General features: G+C 42.0%; 3 protein-coding genes across 4 annotated transcripts; 2 read left to right on the forward strand and 1 right to left on the reverse strand.

Moving 5' to 3' along the window:
- The first annotated feature begins 5,161 nt into the window (after window positions 1–5,161).
- On the forward strand, window positions 5,162–6,669 carry LOC114861143 (ferritin, middle subunit-like). Its single transcript, XM_029160185.2, has 4 exons — window positions 5,162–5,474; window positions 5,817–5,963; window positions 6,099–6,224; window positions 6,343–6,669. Exons 1-4 carry the CDS (start codon window positions 5,373–5,375, stop codon window positions 6,496–6,498), a joined length of 531 nt encoding a protein of 176 aa, XP_029016018.1. The 5' UTR covers window positions 5,162–5,372; the 3' UTR covers window positions 6,499–6,669.
- Window positions 6,670–8,760: 2,091 nt separating this feature from the next.
- On the reverse strand, window positions 8,761–10,116 carry LOC114861144 (ferritin, middle subunit-like). Its single transcript, XM_029160186.3, has 4 exons — window positions 9,972–10,116; window positions 9,500–9,646; window positions 9,200–9,325; window positions 8,761–9,105 (listed from the first exon to the last, which is right to left on the reverse strand). The coding sequence occupies exons 1-4, from the start codon at window positions 10,071–10,073 to the stop codon at window positions 8,950–8,952; spliced, it is 531 nt and encodes a 176-aa protein (XP_029016019.1). The 5' UTR covers window positions 10,074–10,116; the 3' UTR covers window positions 8,761–8,949.
- On the forward strand, window positions 9,511–12,967 carry LOC114861146 (ferritin, middle subunit-like). Of its 2 annotated transcripts, XM_055511067.1 has the most exons (5): window positions 9,511–9,646; window positions 11,590–11,626; window positions 11,824–11,970; window positions 12,383–12,508; window positions 12,603–12,967. In XM_055511067.1, exons 2-5 carry the CDS (start codon window positions 11,591–11,593, stop codon window positions 12,756–12,758), a joined length of 465 nt encoding a protein of 154 aa, XP_055367042.1. In that variant the 5' UTR covers window positions 9,511–9,646; window position 11,590; the 3' UTR covers window positions 12,759–12,967. The 2 variants fall into 2 exon arrangements, with proteins under 2 accessions (XP_055367042.1, XP_029016020.1); XM_029160187.3 differs by lacking the exon at window positions 9,511–9,646 and having other exon boundaries at window positions 10,733–11,626.
- The last annotated feature ends 1,933 nt before the right edge of the window (window positions 12,968–14,900 follow it).

Genomic DNA, 14,900 nt, shown 5'->3' on the forward strand with positions numbered 1-14,900 from the left:
GTAATTTGGTACTTTTATGTGTGGTTTGTAGTAAAACATAAAGCAAATGCTTTTTGTGCGGCCATTTTTTTTAAACAGCAACTGAGTTGATTAGTAAAATGTACATTGACGAAGCTTCTGTCTCCAGTGATTACACTATTTAGGCTCTTTATCCTTAGCTACTTCTAACAGCACTGTAGTAATGAGGAATACATTTAAACTGTAGATGTGAACTGCTGCCTTTAGATGTTATGCAAAAGGATTTACAACTAACTGGTGAATAATGTGATGCAAAGGTTATAATTACCTCCTAAAGTACTTTTATTTGCTTTTTGGATGAATAAAACTGTGTAAATATAGTTTTTGAAAAGCTGTTTACTGTGGTGACAGATACGTATGAAAAGGTTAAAATAATTCTTTATTTTATTATTTGCTGATGTTTATGTAAATAAATAAAAATACCAACTTTAGAGTGCAAGTGTACACAAACAATTTATATTATACAATTTACAAATATTTACAAAACGAGTGCATATATCACTGCAGCCAGGCCTGATATAAAACGTAGCGCTAATGAGTACTGAGTTAATATGTTAGAAAATAAAGGCTTTGCGAAACAACCTATAATATGCATATGCACAATTAAAATGTCTTCCGTTGAAAGTCCATTTGTTCATATTTGTAAAGGTAGTAGATTTACAGCTGTGGATGTGGTAGAAGGCTGGGATGATGCTAACTTTACAGAACTGGTAAACCAGTGACTCACATGACTCAAGTTGGAATGCTCACACACAAACACACACTGTTATATTCACATCTCGATTATGATATATACTATAGGTGCACACACAACTTGTCACGTCAGTGTTATTTCCTGTTTTATTTTGTAGACTTCCTGTTCTCTGTTCAGCTGTTCACCTCCCGGATCGTTTAGCACACCTGTTAGCAGTTAATTAATCACTCACTTGTGTATTTAGCCTCGACCAGTTTCCATAGCCCTCGGATTACGCCAGCCCCGGTCGTACCGCCGATGGTCCCGGTTTCGGTTTCCTCTTCCAAGCCCAGTCTGACCTTCGTGAATGCACCAGCCTGCCCAGCCCCACATTTGCTCCGCTGGGAGGACTTCCTGCACTCATGCGGCCCCCCGTCCTCGTGCTCTGTTCAGTCTCCAGTCCAGCCGTGCTCTGTTCAGTCTCCAGTCCTGCCGTGTTCTGCTCAGGTCTCAGCCCAGCCGTGTTCTGCTCAGGTCTCATCCCAGCCGTGTTCTGCTCAGGTCTCATCCCAGCCGTGTTCTGCTCAGGTCTCAGCCCAGCCGCGTTCTGCCCAGGTCTCAGCCCAGCCGCGTTCTGCCCAGGTCTCAGCCCAGCCGCGTTCTGCTCAGGTTCCAGTGCAGCCCTGTCACGCTCAGGTTCCAGTGCAGCCCTGTCACGCTCAGGTTCCAGTGCAGCCCTGCCACACTCAGGTTCCAGTGCAGCCCTGCCACGCTCAGGTTCCAGTGCAGCCCTGTCACGCTCAGGTTCCAGTGCAGCCCTGTCACGCTCAGGTTCCAGCCGCAGCCCTGTCACGCTCAGGTTCCAGCCGCAGCCCTGTCACGCTCAGGCTCTAGCCCCAGTCCAGTCGAGCCCAGCCCAGGTCCCAGTCCAGTCGAGCTCAGCCCAGGTCCCAGGCCAGTCGAACCCAGCCCAGGTCCCAGGCCAGTCCAGCCCAGCCCAGCCCAGGTCCCAGGCCAGTCGAGCCCAGCCCAGGTCCCAGCCCAGTCGAGCCCAGTCCAGGTCCCAGTCCAGTCGAGTCACGTTCAGGCCTTGCCCCAGCCAGAGGGCATCATCCGTTTGACAAGTGCTAGTCACACCCAATCAGGCCCGACGTCTACTCCGTCGAACTCGGCAGCTGCAAGCAGTCATGCCGGCTCCAGTAAGGACGCCGTTCCTGTTTCTGTCGGCCCGGTAGAGGCCGTTCCTGTTTCTGTCGGCCCGGTAGAGGCCGTTCCTGTTTCTGTCGGCCCGGTAGAGGCCGTTCCTGTCGGCCCGGTAGAGGCCGTTCCTGTTTCTGTCGGCCTGGTAGAGGCCGTTCCTGTCGGCCCGGTAGAGGCCGTTCCTGTTCCTGTCGGCCCGGTAGAAGCCGTTTCTGTTCCTGTCGGCCAAGTCGAGGCCGTTCCCGTTCCTGTCGGCCAAGCCGCTGCAGTTCCTGCTGACCTCCAGGAGGAGGTTGTTCCTGTCGCAGCTTCCGCTGCAGTTCCTGCTGACCTCCAGGAGGAGGTTGTTCCTGTCGCAGCTTTTGCTGCAGTTCCTGCTGACCTCCAGGAGGAGGTTGTTCCTGTCGCAGCTTCCGCTGCAGTTCCTGCTGACCTCCAGGAGGAGGTTGTTCCTGTCGCTGCTTCCGCTGCAGTTCCTGCTGACCTCCAGGAGGAGGTTGTTCCTGTCGCAGCTTTCGCTGCAGTTCCTGCTGACCTCCAGGAGGAGGTTGTTCCTGTCGCAGCTTTTGCTGCAGTTCCTGCTGACCTCCAGGAGGAGGTTGTTCCTGTCGCAGCTTCCGCCGCAGTTCCTGCTGACCTCCAGGAGGAGGTTGTTCCTGTCGCAGCTTCCGCCGCAGTTCTTGCTGACCTCCAGGAGGAGGTTGTTCCTGTCGCTGCTTCCGCCACAGTTCCTGCTGACCTCCAGTCCGGCGCTGGCCGCATCTGCATCGGTTCCTGGCAGTCCGGCGCTGGCCGCATCTGCATCGGTTCCTGGCAGTCCGGCGCTGGCCGCATCTGCATCGGTTCCTGGTGGTCCGGCGCTGACCACGTCTCCACGTCTGTTCTGCTCCTGGGTGCCGGCAGCCCGCCGGCTTGGATCTCGTCTGTCTGATGGGTGGCCTCGCCGTTGGTGCATTTCGTGGCGGGGATGGCGCTGCCTCCTGCGTCATCGGCCACCTCGGCTGTCTGGTTCCGGGGGCGACTCCCTGCCCGGGGGTCGCCGTTTCCTGCCGTGGCGATGGCGCAGCCTCTGCCGTTGCCAACCGTCGCGCCTCCTTGGTCTCCTGGAGCATCGCTCGCTTGGAAAGCATACGTTGGACCATTGGAGGCGTCTTCTTCAGACGCCATCCTCCTGGGACTCGGGTCTTGCCCTTGGGCACAGAATGTGCTGTCTCGGCCTGGCGGCTGCGCGGCCGAGACTCTGCTCGCCACCTCCCTCCGTGAAGGACTATCTGGACTTTGTGTTTTGTTTCTGTCATGGACTTCACTTTCACTTTCACTTTCTCCCATTCCTGTCTTGGATCATTGTTGTCTTGGTTTTGGCCCTCCTCCGGTCCTCCCTCCACCCACCCTGCTTGTCTGCCTTGTCGGGGAGGGATTCGGTCCCTCCTCCTGAGACCACCCTCCGCCCGCCCTGGTTTGGGGGGGGGGGCTTCCGTGGGCGCCGTGGAAGACGCCCTAGGGGGGGGGGGGTACTGTCACGTCAGTGTTATTTCCTGTTTTATTTTGTAGACTTCCTGTTCTCTGTTCAGCTGTTCACCTCCCGGATCGTTTAGCACACCTGTTAGCAGTTAATTAATCACTCACCTGTGTATTTAGCCTTGACCAGTTTCCATAGCCCCTTGCCAGATTGTTGAGTTTCCTTGCCATAGCACTCCTATCCAGCATTTCTTGTATGACCTCTCGTGTGTTGATCCTGACTGAACCCTGCTTGACCGTGAAAAACAAAGTTTACATTGTTGGCAGCAGGGTCGCAAAGAATGAGCTTCTCTCTGAGTACTAGTCACTTGTTTCTTTAGACCTCCCCCTGATAAACTACCATACAGAAGATGTCATATTTGTGGAATGCTGAGTCACAACAATGACTCACTGTAACTTTTAGTTTCACCTTGTGACATTTCTAACATTTGTGACAATGATAATAAGCATTTTATTGAACTTATTATTGTATTAAACAACAATAAAAACAATGACAATAAACATTTTAAGCTTGATTTTGATCAGTTTCCATTCATCATTGCCTGGATATATTTGATTCTGTTGTTGATGCAGCATATACTGTATTACTTTTGAAATTTGAATGAGCAACTGGATAACAACTGTATCACCGTAAGTGATAAAACACATGCACTTAATTATTTATATAAAATAATTTGCACATTGCACAATGCAGATTAGGTTAAAAATGATACACATCAGGCAAGAATTTGAGTAATTAGCCTAGAAACAAGTCCAGTTACATTCATGTCTTCAATATCATTTGTCAAAGTGCATCTTAAGGTCAGCTAACAACATGATGATAAGGTTGAGGATTATAATAATCCAGACACTTTTGAGGGAATTTGCCAACTTGAAGCTGATAACTCAACTCTTTATTTATGTAGTGGGTGTGGTCCCAGTTAAAATACATGTGGTGTGTGCAATAAGACTTAAATGAAAAGACTGTACTCAGTCAAATTCTGGACTACACACTTCACGCTACACTGAGACACTTTGGGGAAAGCACAGTTCAATAGACAACAGTTACTGGTTCCTTTTTCCAAAATTTTGCCCTTATTTTTATCCTGTCAAACTGGTTCCATCCAGCAGAGTGCTGAGGTTAACTCAGGACTGTTCCCTGACTACTACCAGGCTCATGTTTCCCTAGGCACAAACCACCTCCCTCTCATTGCAACACTGACGAAAGCAGAACAAAATAACAGGAAGGATGGCCTTAAATGTGTGGAATGCTGAGTCAACACAATGACACAGCAGAATCTCCAGCTGAACCCGACACTTTGGATTTAGTTACGTGACATAAGAATACTGTCTAAATGGTGGAGTCAGATTTTAACTGAGGTAAATGAATTGCTCTTAGTTACACACAGGACACTTGATGTGATGATGACTTTGGTGGTAAACTGTGGAACTTGGGTGACATGTTTCCACAGGAAGTACTCAAGTATTTTAGTTACACTTCTTTTTTTTCTTACAAAGACATATTTTATGCGAATTTGCTTGTTAAAATAATTGACTTGCATATGAGCAAATCAAACTAAATGCATTTTAACATTTCGGCTATAATCACATAATTTCCAAATTCCAGATTGTTTTCATACTACTTCGCGCTAGTGTTTTTTAAATTAATAAAACTAATTTCTGTTGTTTCTTATTGCAGCTGCCTGGGCTGTTCCTGGGCACAGTCATTGGCTGAAAGTGACGTTACGTCTGTCACGTGGTCCGCAGGGGCGTATAAATTCAGGAAGTGAAGGGCAACATCTCGCAGCAGCAGTGAAGAGCAGAAGTTCTTGCGTCAACAGTGATTGAACGGAATTTCTGTCTTCGACCCGCATTTTTCCTCTACTTTTTTCCCTATAACGAAGTCCCTTTTCTAACCGAACACTACTAAAGTTTGTATTTTTGTACTGTTTTGTTAAGAAAAGCAAGAAAACCAGCCGCTGAAATGGAGTCCCAAGTGCGTCAGAACTACCACCGCGACTGTGAGGCCGCCATCAACAGGATGGTGAACATGGAGATGTTTGCGTCCTACACCTACACCTCCATGGTGAGCACAACTACACAAGCTCTTTTGTTTATAGCGATTTATTAGTTTTATGTCTATAGTTACACACTGTAGTGAGTGTCATTATATAGCTTCGTTATAAAACGAAAGATGAAACGATGAAACGTATTTGTAACTAATTACATGCAGATACTGGTTTTCTGTTTATTCCCTAACCCTCCCAAAAGAAGGTGCTGTCATGTTGCTTGTGACGCACCACTATACCAAGACATGACTCAAATGTACTCTTGCTCCTGGTTGCATAACTACTGCTTTGTCTTCTATCTTGGTAATGATGGGTGATGTGCTCTAATGACAGGTTTTTTGTTTCTTGTCTCCTCACAGGGCTTTTACTTCTGTCGTGATGACGTGGCCCTTCCAGGTTTTGCTCACTTCTTCAAGCATGAGAGTCATGAAGAGAGGGAGCACGCTGAGAAGCTGCTGTCCTTCCAGAACAAGAGAGGAGGACGCATCTTCCTCCAGGACATCAAGGTCAGTACACGCTGGAGAACTGGGCCAGTAAATGACACCACACCCAGTTTCACTGGAACAGATAGACTGGGATCAATGGTTACACAAGGTTTATGATCGTTCAACCTGAGGTAATAGAATGTTTCCCTTCCACAGAAACCAGACCGTGATGAGTGGGGCAGTGGGCTGGAGGCCATGCAGTGTGCTCTTCAGCTGGAGAAGAACGTCAACCAGGCTCTGCTGGACCTGCACAAACTGGCCTCTCAGCACCAGGACCCTCATGTAAGTTGGCGAGAAGTCTCTAAATGCTGAGATCAAAAAGACAAACTGGTGTTTAGACATTTATTGGTGTATGCTATAAAACTGGCTTAATCAAACTATTCATTACTTATGGCCTCAGCTGTGTGACTTCCTGGAGACCCACTACCTGAACCAACAGATGGAGACCATCAAGAAGTTGGGTGACTACATCACCAACCTCACCAAGATGGATGCTCAGAACAACAAGATGGCAGAGTACCTGTTTGACAAGCACACACTGGAGGGCAAGAGCTAAACCGGCTTTCTCAGTATTAAATGCTGTATTAAAGTCCTTGTGTGTTGTAGTGCTTACTGTACTATGTATTTGAAATATCAAGTGGACAGACTGATTTACAGCTGTCTTTTTTGTGACATTTTTCATTCACAATGTTTGAGCTATCGGAATGAATAAACCTTGCAAGCTGGATTTTGGGGTCTGTATTTTTGTGCACTGCATCATGGTACTGAAAGTCACAATTATTTAGAATTTGGCCATGACTCACCTGAACTGTTCAGGCAAAGCGTTACACGTAAAATGGCATAAGCCCAGTTTCGTGAACTATAAACGCTATCCTCTGCTTTCCCTTGAGTCAAATCTGGTAAACTCTTTTTGCTAAACTCTAGACACAACTACCCGCATTTCTTAGCTTCTACAACATGTGCTCATACAAAATCACTCATTCTTGAGCTCGATTAGCAAACAATTACCAAGGTCAAAATGCAAAATACGTGGTAAAATTGGAATACATTAATCTGATTCTTCAACAGATAGATAATAGGGCAGTCTTTTGAATTTTGGAGCAATGAAAAATTAAGAAATGGGTTGAGGAAGAAGGACAACTGTAGTTGACCATGTCTTTGTCTCAGGCATTGTGTTTTTTGGGTTCATGTGACAAGGTTTATGCGGGGGGCTGACAGACTTGCCAGCTGTGGAAAAATAAAAAATTTGCTTTGAATATTGATCACCAGTGAGTTAGACTATGTTGTAGCATATATATTTTTTAGGGCTTGTGTGTACTGTTTAAGGGCAAAGTTTGGTTTTTAAGGCAAAGTAAATGATTTTGGTCCAAAGCTGAAATGACATGAAGAAAATATTCATTTTGACCTGAAAATAGGTATGGAGTTTAGATGTTTGTAGAATTTTGTGTGTTTTGTGTATTTCTGTTTACTGTTGTGAATAATAATAATAATAAGAATATAAGGGGTAGTTCCAAGAAACATGTTTTAGCTATTGAGAAAAACTGTAACACTGAACTTGTTCTGTCCCCGCTAGTGTGTACAGCTGCTTCCTACTGTAGCTTGACAGAAAGCTAACAGGTCTCCTCCAATAAATCCAGTACACAGAACGTTCCATGTTAGTAATTTATTTAGAGGTGACACGGTAAAACTGCAACACAAACAAAGGTATGCATTACTGTATACATTACTGTTTTTATTATAAGGAGCTTACTGGAAAAACGTCTTCACCTTGTTTCCGTCTACACTATGGAAGCTCCACCAGCCCACCAATAGCCGCAATGGTCTTATGAAAAAAAGAATTCAAATGATAGCTGAATTAAGTCTAAATTTTGTAAACCTAATTGTCCGTGGGGATTATAAACCCTCTGAGAGGCAGCTGGGCTGCGGTGGACAGCAATTTATGCAATGACATCAGTGACACCTGCTGTACACTTGGTGATACAATCAGATCCTTTGCGTCTAATCCAACATTAGATTTTGGGGCAACTTCGAGTGTAGGTTTACCTAATGCGCTTGTACCTGTACTATATAGTGGATTGGTACTAAGAAAAAATAATATTTGGATACAATTTAGCCAGAGCATATATTAAGCCAGAGCTTATATTGTTTATTTGCCTTAACTACTTTCATTTTGTAGTATTACAAAATAAACTTAACATATTTCCAAGTAATATCTAGTCAATATATAACATTATATTATATTCAATTTGTTTTTGTACTTACTTGTTAAAAATGTTGTAAAGTATGTAATGATTTATCTACTGAAACTGCTCTAATAAAAGTTCCACTTTTCTGTTTTTATATGAGTGTGCCCTGCAACATGTTGAGTGCTGGCACCAGAACCCACATCAAGTTATGATCGCCCTCTAATCGAGGGTCCATCAACGCACCAGCAGCTGGAAATACTGTAAGACCAGCGCTGCTGTAGCAAGGGACGCAAAAGAGAACTACGAAGCATTGTAGCTGAGTCACACCTGTCTGTCGAGAGTAAAGAACAAGTCTTGAAGTCCAGGTCTTTCTTTCTTGGATTCATTGAAAATAGAATGTGGTTGCCCTATTTTTGTTTTCCATTTATTATATTTATCTTATCTAATCCTAATTACCGCTCATCTCATCTCATCTCATCTCATCTCATCTCATCTCATCTCATCTCATCTCATCTCATCTCATCTCATCTCATCTCATTCTATGGGAAGTATGTTTTACTATTGTACAGACATTTACTGTATATTCCATATTGTAAGAACTACAAATACTGATGAGTAATAATTAATGCAGAAAGATTTATTGTCTTTATTCTCATTAACAGATCAGAAACATTCAATCACATTATTTGTTAGAAAGAGAAAACAGTATAAAGTTGAAAACAATAATGTCACCAAGTTATGACAATGTCATAAATTACACAGATTAGAAACATTATACTCAGAATGATCAGTTGGAGCAGAAGCCTCTGTGTCACTCGTGCTTAATCCTTTCCCTCCAGGGTGTGCTTGTCAAACAGGTACTCTGCCATCTTGTTGTTCTGAGCATCCATCTTGGTGAGGTTGGTGATGTGGTCACCAAGTTTCTTGATGGCCTCCACCTGTTCATTCAGGTAGTGGGTCTCCAGGAAGTCACACAGCTGAGGACAGGAGAAGACATGAGTTAGTAAAGGAATATGTTCGGATTTTAGTGGACCAACGTGTCTCAGCATTAAGACTTCTGATTCAGCTTACATGAGGGTCCTGGCATTGAGTGGCCAGCCTGTGCAGGTCCAGCAGAGCCTGGTTGACGTTCTTCTCCAGCTGAAGAGCACACTGCATGGCCTCCAGCCCACTGCCCCACTCATCACGGTCTGGTTTCTGTGGAAGGGAAACATTCAATTACAGCAAACTAAGCAATTAAGATCATGAACATAAAGCATTGTAATAAATAAGAACACAAATCACCACACATAACGTTGATCCCAGTCTATCTGTTCCAGTGAAACTGGGTGTGGTGTCATTTACTGGCCCAGTTCTCCAGCGTGTACTGACCTTGATGTCCTGGAGGAAGATGCGTCCTCCTCTCTTGTTCTGGAAGGACAGCAGCTTCTCAGCGTGCTCCCTCTCTTCATGACTCTCATGCTTGAAGAAGTGAGCAAAACCTGGGAGGGCCACGTCATCACGACAGAAGTAAAAGCCCTGTGAGGAGACAAGAAACAAAATACCTGTCAGTAGAGCACATCACCCATCATTATTGAGTCATGTCTCTGTTTAGTATTAGCTTTTACAAAGACAAGACAGAAATTAGCATGACAGCATTGTTTACACAGGTAGATAGATGAGGGGAAAAACGTTCATTTCATCATCAGCCTGATGTGAATGATGAACAGAAGGACAAAGCTATAACTGAAACTTAGTGAAAGTTATTTTAAATTATTCAATACAATGCATGTAAATAAAAACATCATATATGATGTAGCCTATATTACATTATACTTAGAACAAAACACTTTGTGTTGCTCACCATGGAGGTGTAGGTGTAGGATGCAAACATCTCCATGTTCACCATCCTGTTGATGGCGGCCTCACAGTCGCGGTGGTAGTTCTGACGCACTTGGGACTCCATTTCAGTGGCTGGTTTTCTTGCTTTTCTTAACAAAACAGTACAAAAATAGTACCTTTAATTGATGAAGCTCTGTTCAAACACTGCTGAAGCAAGAACTGGTGAAAGACAACAGAAGAGTCGCGACTTATACTCAGCTCCTGGTGAAAGATGACATCACTTTGCACACTAAGCTCAGGTAACACTTGACCATGAGTGAGATGATAGATGATATATTATGAATATTTTATTCATTTATTCTAACCTGATGAAGTTTCTTACTTGCAGTGACAAAGCACTTTTGCAGTATCAAGACAATAGAAACATCTTATGGGAAAGAAATTTACAGCCAATAGTTCACTGGCACACTTTAATCTGTATTTGGATCACAACATGCATGGAAAGGCACAAATGTGGTTCTGCCAAGTAGAGAATACAGAATTTATAAATTGAATTTATTTGAACTGGTTCCATCTAGCAGAGAATGAGGTAACTTTATTCTGCACGCTGCTCCCTCACCACCAGTCCCACGTTTCCATGGTCAAAAGTTTCTTCCCTCTCATTGTTGCGCTGACAAAGAGAGAAGAACATGTTATAGGATGGTGGCAAGTCTATGAAATGCTGAGTAAACAGTGACACGGCAAATCCTTACATGACACAGCACTAATGGCAGAGGCGGGGATGCTGTCTAAAATGCTGAGTAACATTATAGATGAACATGTAACTACTATTATAGAAACAGCCACAAACACCAAGCTGTAAAACCAAAAGCAGATCTCACTTAAAGTTTCTTTGAGCAACATCATGTAAAATGAGCGTTTATACTGACATGTACATTTAACACATTTGATCAGATAGCATGTTTTGATGAATAATCTGAAACCTGTAGGTCTGCAGCGATATGGGTAAGACAAGACATTCAGCAGAGCAGTCAAGGTCTTCTTAGAAAGACATCAATAATTCAGAGTACATGCACATATACGAAAAACAAGTTGCTGTTTCACATGGACCGTGGTGAAACACGCTAGTGTAATTCATAATTTTGATTATGAATAGATGTAAAACAATAAAAAAGGGTAAAGAACCCATTTTCACTCTGATATGAAATTAAATGACTTAGTAATACAACAAAAAAAGTATTACTGGAAATGCACCAAAAACTATGAAACTATTTAAATCTGTATGGCCATCTGAATCTCAGTTCAGTTTTGCTTACTTTGACTCTTGAAGCTGCAAAAGTGCTTTGTCATTGTGGCAGCTGCTGTCAGCAGATCAGCATTAATTAATTAACTCTTTGTCAACTGACCTCAGTGAACATTCAGGCAGGTCAACAGTGGGGTATAAATACAGAGAGACTCCTCTGTTGTTGTCACACCAGTTCTTGCTTCAACAGTGTTTGAACGGAACTTAATCTGCTAAAATTTCTATTTTTGTACTGTTTTGTTAGAAAAAGCAAAAAAAAAACAGCTGCTGAAATGGAGTCCCAAGTGCGTCAGAACTACCACCGCGACTGTGAGGCCGCCATCAACAGGATGGTGAACATGGAGATGTTTGCGTCCTACACCTACACCTCTATGGTGAGAATAAGACCCAGTATTCTTCTTAATTGCATGGTATTGTATGTACACAATGTATATGTGTAATATGTACTCTGTAATATCTACTATTATTACCTATTATGACTCATATCTGTACAGTGTTCGTTTTGTGTGTCTAATAATAATATTGGGACCATCAAAAACAGTTTAACAGTTTTTGTTGTGTCTCCTCACAGGGCTTTTACTTCTGTCGTGATGACGTGGCCCTTCCAGGTTTTGCTAATTTCTTCAAGAAAGAGAGTCATGAAGAGAGGGAGCACGCTGAGAAGCTGCTGTCCTTCCAGAACAAGAGAGGAGGACGCATCTTCCTCCAGGACATCAGGGTCAGTACAGTAAAAAAATCTGGGCCTTTTAAGAAATCTAAGTCTGGACAATGTCTGGATCTGAATTGTTCCTGAGGTTATTAGTGAAAAGAGCAATAATTACAACTGACCCATGTTTCAGTTGATGCAAATGTATAACATTGTTTCTAGAGGATTTGTGTACTTTATATTTTTTTAATTAAGAGATGGCTATAGTTATATATTAAATGCATCATAATTTAAGTTACACCAAGCACTGGTTTGTGCATTTTGGCCTCCTGCAGCAATAACAATCAATGTGGAATAAAAACAGAATGACTACTAATGTAATCTACAAACATAAAATAAAACAAGTATTCTGAGACAGTGTGTTTTGAGAACCAGAAGTACTGTATGATGTATGTTGAAATATATGTATATGTGTTTTCTGTAGAAACCAGACCGTAATGAGTGGGGCTGTGGGCTGGAGGCCATGCAGTGTGCTCTTCAGCTGGAGAAGAACGTCAACCAGGCTCTGCTGGACCTGCACAGGCTGGCCACTCAATGCCAGGACCCTCATGTAAGCTGAATCAGAAGTCTTAATGCTGAGACACGTTGGTCCACTAAAATCCGAACATATTCCTTTACTAACTCATGTCTTCTCCTGTCCTCAGCTGTGTGACTTCCTGGAGACCCACTACCTGAATGAACAGGTGGAGACCATCAAGAAACTTGGTGACCACATCACCAACCTCACCAAGATGGATGCTCAGAACAACAAGATGGCAGAGTACCTGTTTGACAAGCACACCCTGGAAGGAAAGGATTAAGCACGAGTGACACAGAGTCTTCTGCTCCAACTGATCATTCTGAGTATAATGTTTCTAATCTGTGTAATTTATGACATTGTCATAACTTGGTGACATTATTGTTTTCAACTTTATACTGTTTTCTCTTTCTAACAAATAATGTGATTGAATGTTTCTGATCTGTTAATGAGAATAAAGACAATAAATCTTTCTGCATTAATTATTACTCATCAGTATTTGTAGTTCTTACAATATGGAATATACAGTAAATGTCTGTACAATAGTAAAACATACTTCCCATAGAATGAGATGAGATGAGATGAGATGAGATGAGATGAGATGAGATGAGATGAGATGAGATGAGATGAGATGAGATGAGATGAGCGGTATTATTATTAGAGCAGTTTTTAGTAGATAAATCATTACATACTCTACAACATTTTTAACAAGAAAGAAAGAAGAAAGAAATTAACCCTTAATAGTCCCACAGTGGGGAAATTCATTCTCTGCATTTGACCCATCCCCCTTGGGGGAGCAGTGAGCTGCCACATGAGGGGTGCTCGGGGAGTTAGTGCAAAGTGTCTTGCTCAGGGACACACCTGATGCCGAAGCGGGGGATCGAACCGCAGACCTTTTGCCTTCCGAGGTCGACACGCTACCAACTGAGGTACCAGGCCACATTTCATTTTTCGCATTTGACCCATCCCCCTTGGGGGAGCAGTACGCTACCAACTGAGCTACCAGGCCGCTACAAGTGGTAAGTACAAAAACAAATTAAATATAATATAATGTTATATATTGACTAGATATTAATTGGAAATATGTTAAGTTTATTTTGTAATACTACAAAATGAAAGTAGTTAAGGCAAATAAACAATATAAGCTCTGGCTAATTGTAGACAATATTTTTAACTGAGGGGTAAGTACAAAAACAAATTAAATATAATATAATGTTATATATTGAATAAAGACAATACATTTTTCTATATCAATTATCACTTATCAGTATTTGTAATTCTTAGAATATGGAATATACAGTAAATGTTTGTGCAATAGTAAAACATACTTCACATAAGGTAAGATGAGATGAGCGGTAATAAAGATTAGATAAAATAAATATAATAAATGGAAAACAAAAATAAGGCAACCACATTCTATTTACAATGAATCCAAGAGAAAAAGACTTGTTCATTACTCTCGGCAAAGCACTTTGAAGCACTTTGGTAAGGGTCCAGGCTTGATCCTGTCGTCACAGTTAAGTTAATTAAAGCCCAGCACATATCCAGTGCCACCATGGAGAAAAAACTAAATAACAATCATTTACCACATTTTGTTTAAACATTGTATGATCTACATTACCAGTTTTATGAGTTGCAAAAACAGTGCAGGAAGCAAAAAAATAATTTTGCATCTAATTAAATGGCTAAAACAACACATTTGTAACTACTGTATGACTATAACTAGTGTGTAATGAGATGCAAAAATGGTGCAGAAAGCAAGGACTAATCTTTGCATGTAAATTGTGGGTTGACCTGTGTGTTTATGTATTTACTCATTTAGTTATTCATCCCATTTAACAAATATTTTTACTTTTTTTTATACTCTTTATACTCTCTATACTCACTTTTATGAGTACACTATATCTGTAGCCTCAGATAATCTGAAATTAATGTTTCACTTTTATGTATATATATTCTTAATCTCCAGTGTTTCCTTTAATTAATAAATTAATTCCCTTAATTGTCCATTTTTGTTTTAACCTTTTTTCAAAAATCTGCATCGACCAATGTGTGATACAATAAATTAAGTAAAAGTAAGGTTGATTGGTGTTTTTTATATATTTTCTTATTTCTTATGTTTTATTTTAGGAGGGAGGACTATCTGTGTAGCACTTTGTGTTGCATTTTTTACATATGATAAGTGACATATAAATAGAGATTGGATGATTAATAACTGTGAGATTAAGAAGTATGTAATGAAATACAAAACTGTGCAGGAAGCAAAATGATTGTTGCATGTCATGTAATAATACATTACAGTTATAACTGTGTAATAGCATGTGCAAAAAGAAATGCAAAAACAGTGCAGGAAGCAAAAATTACATCAGTTATCAGTTACAAATGTGTAACAACAGGTGTAATAGCAGTTTTAATTCTGCAATAA

This window comes from Betta splendens, chromosome 8 (genome assembly GCF_900634795.4).
Source record: "Betta splendens chromosome 8, fBetSpl5.4, whole genome shotgun sequence".
NCBI lineage: Eukaryota > Metazoa > Chordata > Actinopteri > Anabantiformes > Osphronemidae > Betta > Betta splendens.

What these genes read in the sequence shown, in the direction of transcription:
- LOC114861146 (XM_029160187.3), top strand. Translation starts at nt 11,525, where the DNA reads ATGGAGTCCCAAGTGCGTCAGAACTACCACCGCGACTGTGAGGCCGCC. An exon ending in CCTACACCTACACCTCTATG is followed by an intron (nt 11,627 to 11,823) that starts GTGAGAATAAGA and finishes GTCTCCTCACAG; the next exon opens with GGCTTTTACTTCTGTCGTGA. An exon ending in TCTTCCTCCAGGACATCAGG is followed by an intron (nt 11,971 to 12,382) that starts GTCAGTACAGTA and finishes TGTTTTCTGTAG; the next exon opens with AAACCAGACCGTAATGAGTG.
- LOC114861143 (XM_029160185.2), top strand. Translation starts at nt 5,373, where the DNA reads ATGGAGTCCCAAGTGCGTCAGAACTACCACCGCGACTGTGAGGCCGCC. An exon ending in CCTACACCTACACCTCCATG is followed by an intron (nt 5,475 to 5,816) that starts GTGAGCACAACT and finishes GTCTCCTCACAG; the next exon opens with GGCTTTTACTTCTGTCGTGA. An exon ending in CTCAGCACCAGGACCCTCAT is followed by an intron (nt 6,225 to 6,342) that starts GTAAGTTGGCGA and finishes TTATGGCCTCAG; the next exon opens with CTGTGTGACTTCCTGGAGAC.
- LOC114861144 (XM_029160186.3), bottom strand. Translation starts at nt 10,073, where the DNA reads ATGGAGTCCCAAGTGCGTCAGAACTACCACCGCGACTGTGAGGCCGCC. An exon ending in CCTACACCTACACCTCCATG is followed by an intron (nt 9,647 to 9,971) that starts GTGAGCAACACA and finishes GTCTCCTCACAG; the next exon opens with GGCTTTTACTTCTGTCGTGA. An exon ending in TCTTCCTCCAGGACATCAAG is followed by an intron (nt 9,326 to 9,499) that starts GTCAGTACACGC and finishes TCCCTTCCACAG; the next exon opens with AAACCAGACCGTGATGAGTG.